This window comes from Pavona decussata, unplaced genomic scaffold, assembly GCF_977016875.1.
Source record: "Pavona decussata unplaced genomic scaffold, jaPavDecu1.1 SCAFFOLD_262, whole genome shotgun sequence".
In the NCBI taxonomy this organism is placed as follows: domain Eukaryota; kingdom Metazoa; phylum Cnidaria; class Anthozoa; order Scleractinia; family Agariciidae; genus Pavona; species Pavona decussata.
Genome location: NW_028145665.1, coordinates 659,837 through 675,000, shown reverse-complemented (window position 1 = coordinate 675,000; position 15,164 = coordinate 659,837). Strand labels below are relative to the sequence as shown.

At 38.8% G+C, this 15,164-nt stretch overlaps 1 protein-coding gene and 2 pseudogenes across 1 annotated transcript; 1 reads left to right on the top strand and 2 right to left on the bottom strand.

The window, feature by feature from the left end:
- The first annotated feature begins 3,043 nt into the window (after positions 1-3,043).
- Positions 3,044-15,128, top strand: LOC146456005 (uncharacterized; annotated as a pseudogene).
- LOC146456007 (uncharacterized) lies at positions 4,522-6,649 on the bottom strand (annotated as a pseudogene).
- On the bottom strand, positions 4,522-8,304 carry LOC146456006 (uncharacterized). Its single transcript, XM_085093622.1, has one exon. It carries the CDS (start codon positions 7,103-7,105, stop codon positions 6,686-6,688), a length of 420 nt encoding a protein of 139 aa, XP_084949748.1. The 5' UTR covers positions 7,106-8,304; the 3' UTR covers positions 4,522-6,685.
- Positions 15,129-15,164: the final 36 nt, after the last annotated feature.

The following is a 15,164-nucleotide window of genomic DNA, read 5'->3' as shown; positions in this document are numbered from 1 at the left end:
ATCTGGTGATTGTTGTATGACAGTAGCCTTTGAATTTTTGCCCTGAAAAAGAGTAGGAGTAAATCAGTAATTTTATTTGTAAACTTTATAAATTTTCAAAATCTGCCAACCGAGATAATAAATAAACATAAAATGGGCCACCGTATAGAGATTCAAGTATTTTACTGAGTAATGGCCAGCCTCGTGGTCATTATTGCAATAACAATTTTTGTCCTCTCCTGTGCTGGTTAATTTTCCAGATTATTAAGGCCCCCACCGGAGAGAATATACAATCTTTATTATTTTTTTAATTTTTTTTATTTACACTGCTTATAACACTATACACTCGATTGCAAAAATGTTGACACCTAAAACGCATAAACCGTGAACGATGAGACCCAACGGATTTGTGGGTAGTGTTTAAACAATAACCTCATTTCCATAATCAATAATTTACCATTCTCTTTCTTTGCAATAAAAAATACAGTGCTGACCTAATTCTTCCGAATAATTTTCTACCAAAATTGCTTATGTTCATTGCCTGTTTTGAACTTAGGGAAATCGCGAATTGTATATCCCTCAAATTGGCCCTTACTGGCCAACTTGGACACTTTAAGAAAAGCTTGGACAGTTTCCATCATTCACCACGTGCAACTAATTTTGGTCAGAACCAAATAAATGTAAATAAATTTAGTACACTTATACCCATAAATCCATTGGGTCTCATCGTTCACGGTTTATGCTTTTTAGGTGTCAACGTGTATAAGCCTACATATGTGCTTACACTATACTTACTCTACATTAAACTAACACTACTTACAATACATATATTACAATACAGTTACACAAATCAAATTAAATTACATTTGATCTATTTACGTTATTGTTTGTTTGTTAATTGTTTTTGTCACTGATGAAAATTTTGTTTATTTCTTACACTATATAGGGTATTAATTTTGTAGGATTTAATAAAATATTAAATAAATAGGTAGCGAAAGGAAACAAATCAAAATACAAAAGCTGAAGAGAAAAAAAGAAACAAAACAATTTTATAAAGACAAAAAATTCCATTTGTTCCTGAATAGAAGTTACTGCAATGAGTTTTTCTAGATTGATTTTTTTCGCGCACAAGTGAGGCAAAATCATCGAATTGCTATGTTCTGGTATTTGAAAACACTTCTATGTAAAAATCGTACAAAGTGGGAAATGACAATTTTTGACCCCCTCTCAAATCTGGCATGTAAAGAGATCTTCAGGGGTGATGTTTCAAAACGCCCTTTATTAACGTCTTTGTTCCTGCTGTGAAAAGTGCCAAATGTAAGACACCATTCCTTGAGTCTATTAATACGCTACAACTTAAGACTTACACCAAAGTTAAGACATTTATTCATCTTTACAAAAATATGTGGTTTTTGTTCAATCAAGCAAGTTAATTGTAGTTAAATTAATCAATTTCTTACCAAAGGTCTAACGGTACATTGCCATTCTGTTGTGTTAATGTGCTGCCCCTTCACGTTGTAGCTGTATCCCCAGCTGTTGATGAGCCTTCACTTTCCTCTTTCGCTGGTACCCTCCAAGATATGGAATGTCAGGTGCTGGTTAACTGGCTTCACTGGATGAGGCGTTGGCTCCTCAATTGTGGATTCTTCGATCGAAGGCTGAGCCAGGAGATCATACACTGTTGACTGATCGAACGAGTCGGCGGCAGATGACCTCACAGGAGGATTGAACTCTTCGGACTCGAGGATGTCTGGTGATATCTCTGTTACCCTGGTGCTTTTTGCTATGGGGTGCTCCAGACAGCGGGACTGACAAAATCACACAATATCATTACCCGCCCACACAGCAGTGGGATATTCTGGTTGAGAAATACCTGTGTAAAAAAAAATGTAAGAATACAGACCGATTTTATCTAGCAAACATGTGACGTTCTTGTGCTAACTGTCGTTTTAGTGAATGCGATGTTCAGCTGTAATAAAAAAGTTTTGATGTCACGTACCAGTGTTACAGGTTCTATGGTTCCCTTTCAGACAAGCATCGCACTGAACGCCTTGTTGTCTCTCTTTCACAGGTTCTTTTCACAGGATACAATTATCACTTGTGGAAGGAATTCTGGTTATTCGCGTGTTGAGTTCTGGTTCTGAGATTATTCTTGAATGCTGATCAATGATTGAATGAGCTTTCTAGTACCTTTTCAGTTAATTTTGAATAATTCGTTGGGATCGCATTATATTTATCTTAACTGTGATTTGTTGTTTTCATTCATTCATTTAATCATTTGTTGTTAAAAGGTTTACAAGGGCATACGTGCGTGTTTTCTGAGAGGTAAGCTTTGCTTCGTCTAAATATTTATGACTCCCTCACTTTGGAACATTCTTTGTAACATCGTTGTTATCAATATTATCATAACAACCAATGTGAACTTAAATAGGTTCTCAAACGTTTTGGCATGTAAGTTAAAGTTGAGTAAGTTAAAAAAGTAAGTTAAAATGCAATTTGTTCATGGAAAATAAAGCGAAATTATAAAGTACGTGCATTAAGCGTACTCATTTCAGCGGCGTTTCCCGCAATTGGTAACCCGCAAGCTATCAAGCACGTGGAAGGCCTGGGCTCAAATAATGCATTTCAATGTTGTGTTTACGATCAAAGTCGTGTTCAAACATTTCAATCATAGCTTATGAAGCCATTTACTAATGCAGTTCTGACTGAAAAACTTAAATAACTACCGCCTCAGCAGAGCACGGATGGTAACAGAGGGAGCTTATGGACAACTTAAGGGGCGGTGGCGAGTGCTTTTTTCAAGAGGTGAAAATAATTAGAAGAATGTGAGAACTTTAACACTTGCATGCATTGTACTACAAAATGTGTACATAGATCGAGGGGATTCAGTGTCACGACAAATGGACTTGACAATAGGCCTTTTTTACAGTTTCCGTGCCATCTTGGAATATTAACCGGGCAATCATCATGTTGAGGCTCGCGTTGACCTGGGATATACAAACATAGCAAAATCTCAGCTGTGCCACTAACCTGTTTCGTATCGTTTGTTATACCTTCGCTTAAAATGGTCATAAAATATTAAAACAAGGAAATTTTGACACTAGAGGATATACAGAAGCTCACAGTTAAAGATCTGAGGGATATTTTGAGAAGCAATTCCGAAAACGCCGGCAGAATGAGGGCGGACCTGGTTCTGAAAGTGTATGGATTGCTTATGCGGGACGTGGTATTAAAGTCGGCCGAAAATACCCAGCAAACTGCTGAAAACTGTGGCCATTTCAAAAACGACGAGATTATGAGACGAATCTCTGCTCTTGGATGGTCAACAGACCTGCAACAGCTTCCAGAGCTTAACTTTATGCAGCTGTACGATTACCTCGTTGTGTCCACACGCAAGTACCACCATATTTTTTTGAAGGGCACACATTACAAAAAGCGAAAATCATACCATTTTTTAAGGAAATGTGAAATGACTGGAAAGCAAAGTTTTCCAAGGCTAAGACCTATGTGAAAGCCAGCGTTGTTCCATCAATGAAAAAGAATCTGTACAGAGTTGTTGTGGAGTTTTCACCTCAGAGCGACATATTTTTGTGAGCGGCATGCACGTGTCTGGCTGGACTTGGTTTATCCGGAAAAGGTAAATGTAACCATGTTGAAGGAGTGTTGTTTGCAATTCAAGATTTTACGAGAAGGGGATTACAAAAACATCCCGAGCCTTTGTCATGTACATCGTGGCTGTCAAAGTGTTGCAGCGAAACCTCTCGACCAAGTGCTAATCAGAAAGATACAATTTGGTAAGAAAAATATTTGTCTTCAAACAAAGGTTATAAAATTTGATCCAAGATCACCAAATCAGCGAACAAGAGAGAAAAACAGTTTCAACATTTTAAGTGAAAGTGTTCAAAATTGTCTCCCTGCCAGTTTATTTTTTTTGTTGTTCCATGACATCAAGTCAAACTACGTAGAGGAGTCAAGCTCTGAAGAGACAAAAGAAGCACCAGAGTTTGTACCTTTTGATTCCTATGTTTCTGGCTTAACAATTACCCAAGAAGAGATAAAAGAAACGGGGGTAACGACTCGAGGACAAAAAAAAAGAGCAGTCTTTGGTTTAAAAAGAAAAAAAATCTCTTTTGACAGCTTCCAACTTTGGAAAAGCAGCTAAGAACAAAGTGGAACCCTCGAATGAATTGAAATCAATTGTTTACTCGAACTTTACAACGGATGGTACTCAATATGGCATCAGAAGTGAAGCAAAGGCAGTGAACCTTTATATAAGGGAAGTGAAAAAGGATGGTATTGATGTTACAGTTGAGGAAATTGGGCTACAGTTGTCTAAGGACAAGCCATACATGGGAGCAAGCATAGACAGGATCGTAACCATTAAGGATACACACGAAAAATGGGGAATGGAAATCAAATCCCCTTTGAAGGAGCCTGCCAAAATAAATGTTTTTATGTCCTTCCCTCGGTTATATTACTAAAAACTGGGGTACTGCATTGGCTGAGCTCTGTTTACTGGGCAATAAAGACACAAATGCCATATGGGTCAAAATGGCTATGGGAAAAGCCCATAGCCGCTTTAATTGTAATAAACAGAATCACAAAACTAGTGTACAAAATAAGTTTATCAAAAATACTTTCACCACATTGGCTACATAAAAATATTCAGCCCAGTAAAGGTGAGGGCACAAAAAGGCCAAATAAAGGAAACGAGGACAAGGCGAGGGGAGGAGGTGGGAAAAACTTTCGACGTCCTTTCACACTGAAGTAGCGAGGCAGAATGAGACATAACTCCGGGTCCCCACGCGATTTACAATGCGCTCTATAGGGGGTACAAAGGAATGCCCCCAACCACTCAACCTGTCCTGAATCGATAATTACTCATTTTTGTCTAAAATTCATATTAATTGAATGAATAACACAACTTCTCGGGTAGGGACATAAAAACTCTATTTGTAAACAAATATTTCATTTATGTCCTTCCCTCGCTTATATTACTAAAAACTGGGGTACTGCATTGGCTGAGCTCTGTTTACTGGGCAATAAAGACACAAATGCCATATGGGTCAAAATGGCTATGGGAAAAGCCCATAGCCGCTTTAATTGTAATAAACAGAATCACAAAACTAGTGTACAAAATAAGTTTATCAAAAATACTTTCACCACATTGGCTACATAAAAATATTCAGCCCAGTAAAGGTGAGGGCACAAAAAGGCCAAAAGCATCATTGAAAAAGCAATGATGCAGCCCCACCCCAGGCAATGCAGTACCCACTGAAAACAAGAACAGTACCAAATTTGGTGACTAAGGAATAAAGATACTTATTGTATGCTGCCCCTGCAAGACATACACAAGTAACTGCTAAAATAAATGAGGGATTGAAACTGCTGCCCATGAAGATAACTTGAAACCTCTATAGAAATATTGCTGGTCAAGAAAAGTTCTATACATTAAAATGTTTAACATGGAAAATTAATAACCTGAGAGTACTAATGCATGCTGCCCCTGCAAGACATACACAAGTAAGCCATAAAAGAAATGAGGGATTAAAAACTGCTGCCCCTGCAAGACAATTCAAAAACCCTCTTTATAGAAATACTGCTGGTCAACTCAATAACGTGATTTAGTGCCAATGTATGCTGCCCACGAAAGACATATACAAGTTACCTCTAACTTAAAAAGGGGGGTGAAACTGCTGCCCCTGCAAGACAATTTGCAACCTTCTTTTAAGCAACATTGCTGGTCAAGGAAAATATTATATAATGTTGAATGGAATACATTAGTAACGTAAGGGTACTAATGTATGCTGCCCCTGCAAGACATACACTAATACCCCCATCGAACAGATAAGGATAGTAACTGTTAGAAACTCCTGATTCCAAGCCCCTGTTGCTTCTATTGAATCAAATTAAGGCACAAAGAATATACAGCCTATATGTAGCTAGATATTACCTAGTTGGGAAAGTTGGCAATGCGAAATGCTGTTGACTTCCAATGACCAATCCACTAATTTGTGCCTCAGTGAAGCCCTGTTCGGCTGCATGAGAAGCGGCACCAATTCTAAAGCTGTGGCCCTTATACCTAGAAGGGTCTAAATTACAATGAAGAAGGGCTCTAGAAAGGAAATTAACAAACATTTCCCTGGAAACTGCTTGACTCCTAGTAGAACAAATAGTGGCCCAGGCTGATGACCTCTTATGCTTAGGTACTCCAACATTACATTAACCGGACAAAAATTCGCTAAACAAGAAATTGTCAAAGAAAAGGTAGGACGATTGTAGCTGTGTTTGTAATTACGAAGAGACAATTTAAGTGCCACAACATGTTATTTTGAATCAACAAGCTGAGTTAGCTGATCAAGCTGCAGAGGCACGTCCGGCTTATTACTCGACACAACAGTCATTTCACCAACCCTAAGGAAGGCATAAAAAGCTAAAGAGCACATGGCCAAAAAAGAGCTGCATTTTCCCTAGAGATGGCCACCACAGCAGCAGCCTGGACTAATCTGTGCAAAATAGGTAAGGTCAGAGGTAGCCGGCTGTCTAGTCGGAAACCCACCTTCCCATAACCTTTCAACATCTGGACTATAAAGTAAAAAGGCCCGACCTGGAACGATAACGGAACAAGCAAAGTTGAGAAATCCGGTGAGGGACTGGACTTCCCGCAAGGTTACCTTCTTCCTTTTAAGAAAATCTGATATAATGCCTATACACTTGTCAACTTTGTCCAGTGGTAAGCAAGCTTCCATAAAACAAGAATCGAGCTCAAGGCCTGAGCTACCAGTGGATGTGATGGACCAGGAGCAGAAGGTGGCTGTGAAGTTGAATGTGAAATTGGAGGCAGTAGAGGAGCAAGGTTGTTGGTGACCTCTTGCATAACAAGGGCCAAGATCTGGTTGACGATGACACTAGAAAGTACAGGCAAAACGTCCTGACCAGGGCCATTGTATCCAGCAAGAAGCTCTGGTTGACTGTGAGCAGGACTACTTCCATCTGACTGATCTCTGGTGGCACCTACTTCTGAGCGCTGAACAACAGCAGTGGCAACGTGTTGGGTTGATTGAAACTTGGACAACTTAAAGGTGGCCAAAGGTGCTGCCTTTTGCTTTGTTTGTTTAGGAGGCATCTGAAAGGAAAGTGAAAAAGAAAGCCAGGAGCCCTCGAAGTACAATGAAGTTGTGCCTGGTGCATACCACAGTACACAAGGATGAAAACCCTCAAATAGAATGGGATTGAAGCCCGAGAAAAAACAAATGAGGATCAAAGCCCTCACCAAAATAAAAACGTTGATCGAAGCCCAAGTAAAATAAAAGTGAGGTTTGAAGCCCTCAAGGTAATATCGACTTGAATAGAAGCCCAAGATAAAATAAAATTAAGGATAAAACCCCTTAAATAAAGATCAACTTGGATCGAAACCTAAGAATTAATAAAAATTGAGGATCGAAGTCCTCAAACACACAAATGAGGATCAACGCCCTCACCATAATATAAACTTGCATCAAAGCCCAAGTAAAATAAAAAGTGAGGATCGAAGCCCTCAAAGTAACATTAACTTGGATCGAAGCCCAAGAATAAACAATAATGAGGATCGAAGCCCAAGAATTAATAAAAATTGAGGATCGAAGTCCTCAAAGACACAAACGAGGATCGAAGCCCCCACCATAATATAAACTTGATCGAAGCCCAAGTAAAACAAAAAGGGGGGATCAAAGCCCTCAAAGTAATATCAACTTGGATCGGAGCCCAAGAATAAACAAAAATGAGGATCGAAGCCCTAAAATAAGGTCAACTTGGATCGAAGCCCAAGAATAAATAAAAAGTGTGGATCGAAGCCCTCAAAATAAGATCAACTTGGATCGAAGCCCAAGTAAAATTAAAAAGTGAGGATCAAAGCCCTCAAAATAAGATCAACTTGGATCAAAGCCTAAGAATAAATAAAAATTGAGGATCGAAGTCCTCAAACACACAAATGAGGATCAAAGCCCTTACCATAATATAAACTTGGATCGAAGCCCAAGTAAAACAAAAAGTGGGGATCGAAGCCCTCAAAGTAATAGCAACTTGAATTGCAGCCCAAGAATAAACAAAAATGAGGATCGAAGCCCTCAAACTAAGATCAACTTGGATCGAAGCCCAAGAATTAATAAAAATTGAGGATCGAAGTCCTCAAACACACAAATGAGGATCAAGGCCCTCACCATAATAAAACTTGGATCGAAGCCCAAGTAACAATAAAAAGTGAGGATCAAAGCCCTCAAAATAAGATCAACTTGGATCGAAGCCCAAGAATAAATAAAATTGAGGATCGAAGCCCTCAAAATAAGATCAATTTGGATCGAAGCCCAAGTAAAAATAAAAAGTGAGGATCTAAGCCCTCAAAATAAGATCAACTTGGATCGAAGCCCAAGAATAAATAAAATTGAGGATCGAAGCCCTCAAAATAAGATCAATTTGGATCGAAGCCCAAGAATTAATAAAAAGTGAGGATCGAAGCCCTCAAAATAAGATCTACTTGGATCGAAGCCCAAGAATAAATAAAAATTGAGGATCGAAGCCCTCAAAATAAGATCAACTTGGATCGAAGCCCAAGTAAAAATAAAAAGTGAGGATCGAAGCCCTCAAAAAAAGATCAACTTGGATCGAAGCCCAAGAATAAATAAAAATTGCGGATCAAAGCCCTCAAAATAAGATCAACTTGGATCGAAGCCCAAGTAAAAATAAAAAGTGAGGATCGAAGCCCTCAAAATAAGATCAACTTGGATCAAAGCCCAAGAATAAATAAAAATTGAGGATCGAAGCCCTCAAAATAAGATCAACTTGGATCGAAGCCCAAGAATAAATAAAAATTGAGGATCGAAGACCTCAAAATAAGATCAACTTGGATCGAAGCCCAAGAATAAATAAAAATTGAGGATCGAAGCCCTCAAAATAAGATCAACTTGGATCGAAGCCCAAGTAAAATTAAAAAGTGAGGATCGAAGCCCAAGTAAAAATAAAAAGTGAGGATCGAAGCCCTCAAAATAAGATCAACTTGGATCGAAGCCCAAGTAAAATTAAAAAGTGAGGATCGAAGCCCTCAAAATAAGATCAACTTGGATCAAAGCCTAAGAATAAATAAAAATTGAGGATCGAAGTCCTCAAACACACAAATGAGGATCAAAACCCTCACCATAATATAAACTTGGATCAAAGCCCAAGTAAAACAAAAAGTGGGGATCGAAGCCCTCAAACTAAGATCAACTTGGATCGAAGCCCAAGAATTAATAAAAATCGAGGATCGAAGTCTTTAAATACACAAATGAGGATCGAAGCCCTCACCATAATATAAACTTGGATCAAAGCCCAAGAATAAAGTCCTCAAATTAAAATTATTTTACGTCAAAACCCAAGAATTAACAACAGGTGGGGATCAAAGTCCTCAAAATAAAATAACCTTGGATCTAAGCCCAAGAACAATAACAATTGGAGGAGCAAAGCCGTTTCCACAGCATAAACTAGGACCAAATCCTTCAACATTACATAAACTAGTATTGAGGCCCTAGAAAAAATTAAACACTTGTTGAAGCCCAAACACTTAAAAACAAAGAGGGGATCTCAAACAATAAAAGGAGTCAATCTTGGCGCCGCAGAAGCGTGACCCACATAAAATAACTTAAAACAAAGGGATAAACAGGCATTTAAATAAAAACAGGGAAGGTAATGGCTAATTAAAAGGTCAAACAAAAGACAAAGCCTGTAAAATGGCGGCACGATAACTACGATACAAACGATACTGTCCTAAACGATTAACGTGAACCCCATCGGCTAACAATAACTTTCCAGCCTTATTATAAAAACCCTAGTGAAACCAACAAAAAACGTAAGGAAGGGGCGCTAAAAGTGAACGAACTAATTCATTGCAGACGGCCACCTTGTCGTTGAAAGCACATGGCGAACGACGCGGGATGACATGACAAGCAAATATCGCTTTTACCAAAAAGCGATCGTGCAGTAAACGAACCAAAACTTCGATGGAAGCAGCTATAAGCGAGTGCTCCTCAGTAGAAAGATCATTGGTACAGATTTCTAGGATAACTATATCCGGGAGTAAGCGAGAAACAATAACAAGATCGTAAGACCAAAGCTTAGGGACATTGCAGCCGCCATGCCCAGACAAGCTAACACGTGCACGGCTTGCAAGATTAAAATCAACGAAAGAGTGACCCCAAACCAAAACCCGGGGCAAGTCGGAAGACATTACAGCGGAGAAAAGACAAGGAAAACAAAATATGTTACCTTTCAACGTCCTTTCGCATTAAAGTAGCGAAAAACTTTCGACGTCCTTTCACACTGAAGTAGCGAGGCAGAATGAGACATAACTCCGGGTCCCCACGCGATTTACAATGCGCTCTATAGGGGGTACAAAGGAATGCCCCCAACCACTCAACCTGTCCTGAATCGATAATTACTCATTTTTGTCTAAAATTCATATTAATTGAATGAATAACACAACTTCTCGGGTAGGGACATAAAAACTCTATTTGTAAACAAATATTTCATTTTCTGGAGAAACTTGGCGATGGAACTGTAAGGTTAAAACAAAATCATGATTATAATGTACAAATTCACGGACAGCTCTACTGTTCTACCTTAGATCTTAAAGGGATCATTCTTATAGTATACTTTGGAGAGAGTACACCACTATTTGTGGAGAAAATTTTTTTGGACAACTCTTGGACCAGTGACTCTCTGCCAAAGATAGGTAATTATTATATTCACGAATTACGGCATTATCTTGTTCGGTATATAGGAACACTTTTTCTGCCGTTTTCTAGTTCGGTGAAATTTAATTATTCACTATTTACCAATCGAGACTCGGCCATTGTCCCAATTTCATTCGGCTGTTATCCCGCATGAGTTAATGGCCGAATTTCGTTCGGTATATAATAAGAAACCCTAACTCGGCCGTTATCCCAAATGACTTAACGGCCGAATTTCGTTCGGTATATAATAGGAAACCCAAACTCGGCTGTTATCCCAAATGAGTTAACGGCCGAATTTCGTTCAGTATATAATAGGAAACCCAAACTCGGCCGTTATCCCAAATGAGTTAACGGTCGAATTTCGTTTGGTATATAATAGGAAACCCAAACTCGGCCGTTATCCCAATTGACTTAAGCGCCGAATTTCGTTCAGTATATAGTAGGAAACCCAAATTCGGCCGTTATCCCAAACAGCCGGATTTTGTTCGGTATATAATAGGAAACCCAAACTCGGCCGTTATCCCAAATGAGTTAACGGCCGGATTTCGTTCGGTATATGATAGGAAACCCAAACTCGGCCGTTATCCCAAATGACTTAATGGCCGGATTTCATTTGGTATATAGAAGGAAAACCAAGTTCGGCCGTCATCCAAGACTGTAACGAATGCCGACGAATTTGTTATGCAGGCTAAATTTGTTTTAAGTCAAACGGCGCGTTGTTAGTTGTTAATTAGGGCTATTCTACAAGAAATAAATGGGGAGAAACGACCAGAAAAGACTAAAGACTATTTCATTGTGAGTAATTCAACTGTATTTGAGATAAATGTAATATTATAATTTGCTTAGTCGAAATCCATGTTTCCTATTGCCCGTGGTTCGGCATCTGAACCAGTTCTCTGAGCCGAACCTAATACGTCGAATTAAGTCCATGAAAAGTTTGTCGTCTGAATCAGTTGAGAACGGCTGTTTCAATTTGGAACAGCTCAGTTGGGAATTTCGGCTTTGGAACGGCTTTGATTCGGACGTCTAATTTTTCATGAGCCGAACCTAAAGCATAACTTATCATAACGTACTTCAATTTAAAAAAATATCAAAAATAGAGAAAAAAAGGTAATAATGCCGATTGGTTTTGATTCAAGTAATTTAAGTTCGGCTTATTAAGTTCAGCGTCTGAATTAAAAGGTGGGATTTTCGTGATTTGGGCCGAACTGAATTTGAATTAAGTTCGGCTCATGAAAAGTTCGGTGTCTGAACCAGTTCTCTGAGTTGAATCTAATACCTCGAATTAAGTACATGAAAAGTTCGTCGTCTGAATCAGTTGAGAACGGCTGTTTCAATTTGGAACGGCTCAGCCGGGAATTACGGCTTTGATTCGGACGTCGAACTTTTCATGAGCTGAACCTAATGCATAACTTATCATAACGTATTTCAATTAAAAAAAATAAATAAAAATAGAATAAAAAGGTTAAAATTCCGATTGGTTTTCCTTCAAGTAATTTAAGTTCGGCATATTAATTTCAGCGTCTGAAATAAAAGGCGGGATTTTCGTGATTTGGGCCGAACTGAATTTGAAAAGTTCTCATGGAAAGTTTGGCTAGCTTTAGCTAAATTCACGATTACAATATAAAATAGATATGTTACAATTAATACAAAATTTATGACCTTATTAACTTAAGTTTTTAGGCAATTCATGATTAATTCTTGTGTTCTAGTATGAAATATAAAATGGTAACAGCTAAGAATGACAGCTAATAGCATAAATTGTGACCCTGTACGGTAATCAATGGATCGATGTAATAAGAAAAAAAAAACAAAAATCCAGAATGCAGTAACAGAGCGCAAAAAAGGCCAGGGACTGGTCTTATCTAGCCTGTGGGGCAAGCGTTTCCCTTGAATTCTCTGCGCCGAAATCTGCTTCTAGGTCTTCTACAGAAGTGCAGTCTTTCACTTTGGCTCACTTTCGCTCCGTGACCGCTTCCTGGAATTTTGCTATTGTTTTTGCGACCAAAAAATCATAAAAGAAAAACACTGAAAGATAGAGTAAAGAAATTCAAGTATATATGAATATTTTGATTTTTTTTTTTTCACCTGGACTCCTTTTCCATACTTTCTCTCGCAGTGTCCTGTGTGGCTTATAGGGTGATTGAAGGCTACTTATACAAGCCGTTGGAAACTCTAAGTTACACCGGTTAACACAAATCAAAGATCTTGGGCTACCTGTGTCAACAAATGTACAAACAAACGAACGAACGAATGGGTGAATAATACTTACAACTTGGTATGCGGCGACGCAAGTCATTTTGTGGTAGGTTGCGTCTGAGTGTCCCTTCTTCGACGACTCGACTCTCATCGCCACGCCTTTGGTTGCGCGAATCCCTTCAACTCCATCTCTGTCCTTTTTTTACTTGTTGGTGGTGGCGGTCGGATCTTCTGGTCGACTTTCCCTTATACGAAATTTCTTGTCTATTTTGGCAGCAGGATTCTTGCCTTTGCTGGGTTGGCCGCGTGCGCCTTTGCTCACGCAAATCATGCTGCTCCCTTTGGATCTCTGGCTCAAGGAAAGTCATGTCAATGATGTGATCTGTAACATACAAAATTATATATAAATATAAGACAAGTCAAATAATCTCCAATATATTAAACTTACCTTGTGGTCGACAAGCCACTGTTGTATCACTTGACTGACTGGATTCGGTCAAATTTATGTTATTGCCTAAAAGAAAAAGGTCATCAATTACAATTTAATTTTATCGAGACGTATTCGGTAGAGATTCAGTTCATCTTTAAGATTGCTTGCGTTAGCGTGCGTTTCTGTGTTCGTATGTGTAGCGCAGGAGTAAAAATGTTCGTTCTGATTACCAGACAACAAATTGGAAAAGTGACAACACGGTGTTGAATGTTAATGTGAAATTTCACCTAAACTCGGCTACTTAACAGACACGGAGATCGCTCTAAGAGAATGTATAGTATCATTTTAGAAAGAACAGTAAATACTCACCAAATGTTAGTTACAGCAAAATTGATGAATTAGCTTCCACGCAACAGCCCCCTCCCTCTAATCCACAGGGTGCACGCGTTTGGTTTGGTTTCACATGTTTGGTCCCTAGAGGGTTCACGGCAAGTTCTACCTCTACTTATTTCAAACCTAGTCCTATGATTGGTGGAAATATTTGACGAATTTCCGGTGATAATATTTCATATTTCTTTAGCAATTTATCAGTATTGCATTTTGATAAGTCGGCTTTTAGCTGTTCTTAGCTTAAAAGACATTCTCTGTTTTCGGTTAGGTTAAAAATACATTGCAACGATGTCATCAGTGTCTTCCCCATCAAACGGCAAACGTAGCTATGCTGATGTCGTTTCTGGAAGGCGTTTGACCTATTGGTCAAAATTCCAGTTTGAGAAAGAGGAAGAAGCTATGGCAATTGCCGTCAGAAATTCGATTTCTGACGTTAATAAGGTATTACATCTCAACCTCGCCATTCAGTTCTACCTCTTCCCCTATTACAATGTTGAGTCCATTTGTTTCAGACTATTCGGCTGAATAAAGAAGTTCTGGGCATCAACGAGGATTTGAATGCGAGCTCTACCAACAAGGGAGCATCAGTTTTTGTGAGTAAATGTTGCGAAAAGTTACTGACATTATTACCTTAATTGAGACGTAAATGTGCTTCTGCAGTTTTTAGAATTAGTTCTTTTAGTTGAACTACAATGGTTTGATTTTTCTTAGGCTGGTAATGAAAACAATGGAAGGCATGCTCAAGTTAACAGCACAGAATGGCGCAAGGAGTGTCGTGCAATGAACAATGTCTTGGTAAGTTATAATTCGCGTGTGGTTCATTGAATCGGTTTTGTTGTTGACTTTGTCTTTTTTTTTTCATATAAATTAATGTATATGTACATAGCAGTTGTCGATTTCTTGGAAATGTAGAATGAAGCAGTCTCTCTTTTTATTGGAAATCCTGAGGGAAAAGTATCCGAACACGAGTCGGGTTCATCAACGATACATTTGTTATTATAGATACGCATAGTATTGGTTCTGAATTAGGTGGTAATGGGAACGGGTTTGTAAAACTTGCAAGGTGTAGAAAGGATCAGGAATCAAGACGAGCTGGAACTATGGCCGTCGTAAACTGGCTAAAACGTAGAATGGGAAACAAGAGAGAAAACAAAGGTAGTGAGTCCTTGCTGCATTTAGTTATAGAAAAAACAGGAAATTCCACGACTTCAAGTTTCTTGACTGACAATTCGGCACAGAATGCAACGTTTTCTCGTCCTCATACTCGAAGAATCACGGCCATTGATGATTGCTTCTCAAGTCACAATGTAGTGGATCTAGCAGACGATTCAGACGATGAACTTCTGGCAAGTCTGACACCTATCATAGATGATACACCAACAGTCTAGAGCCAAAAGCCACAGAAGCCCACCCTACGATATCTA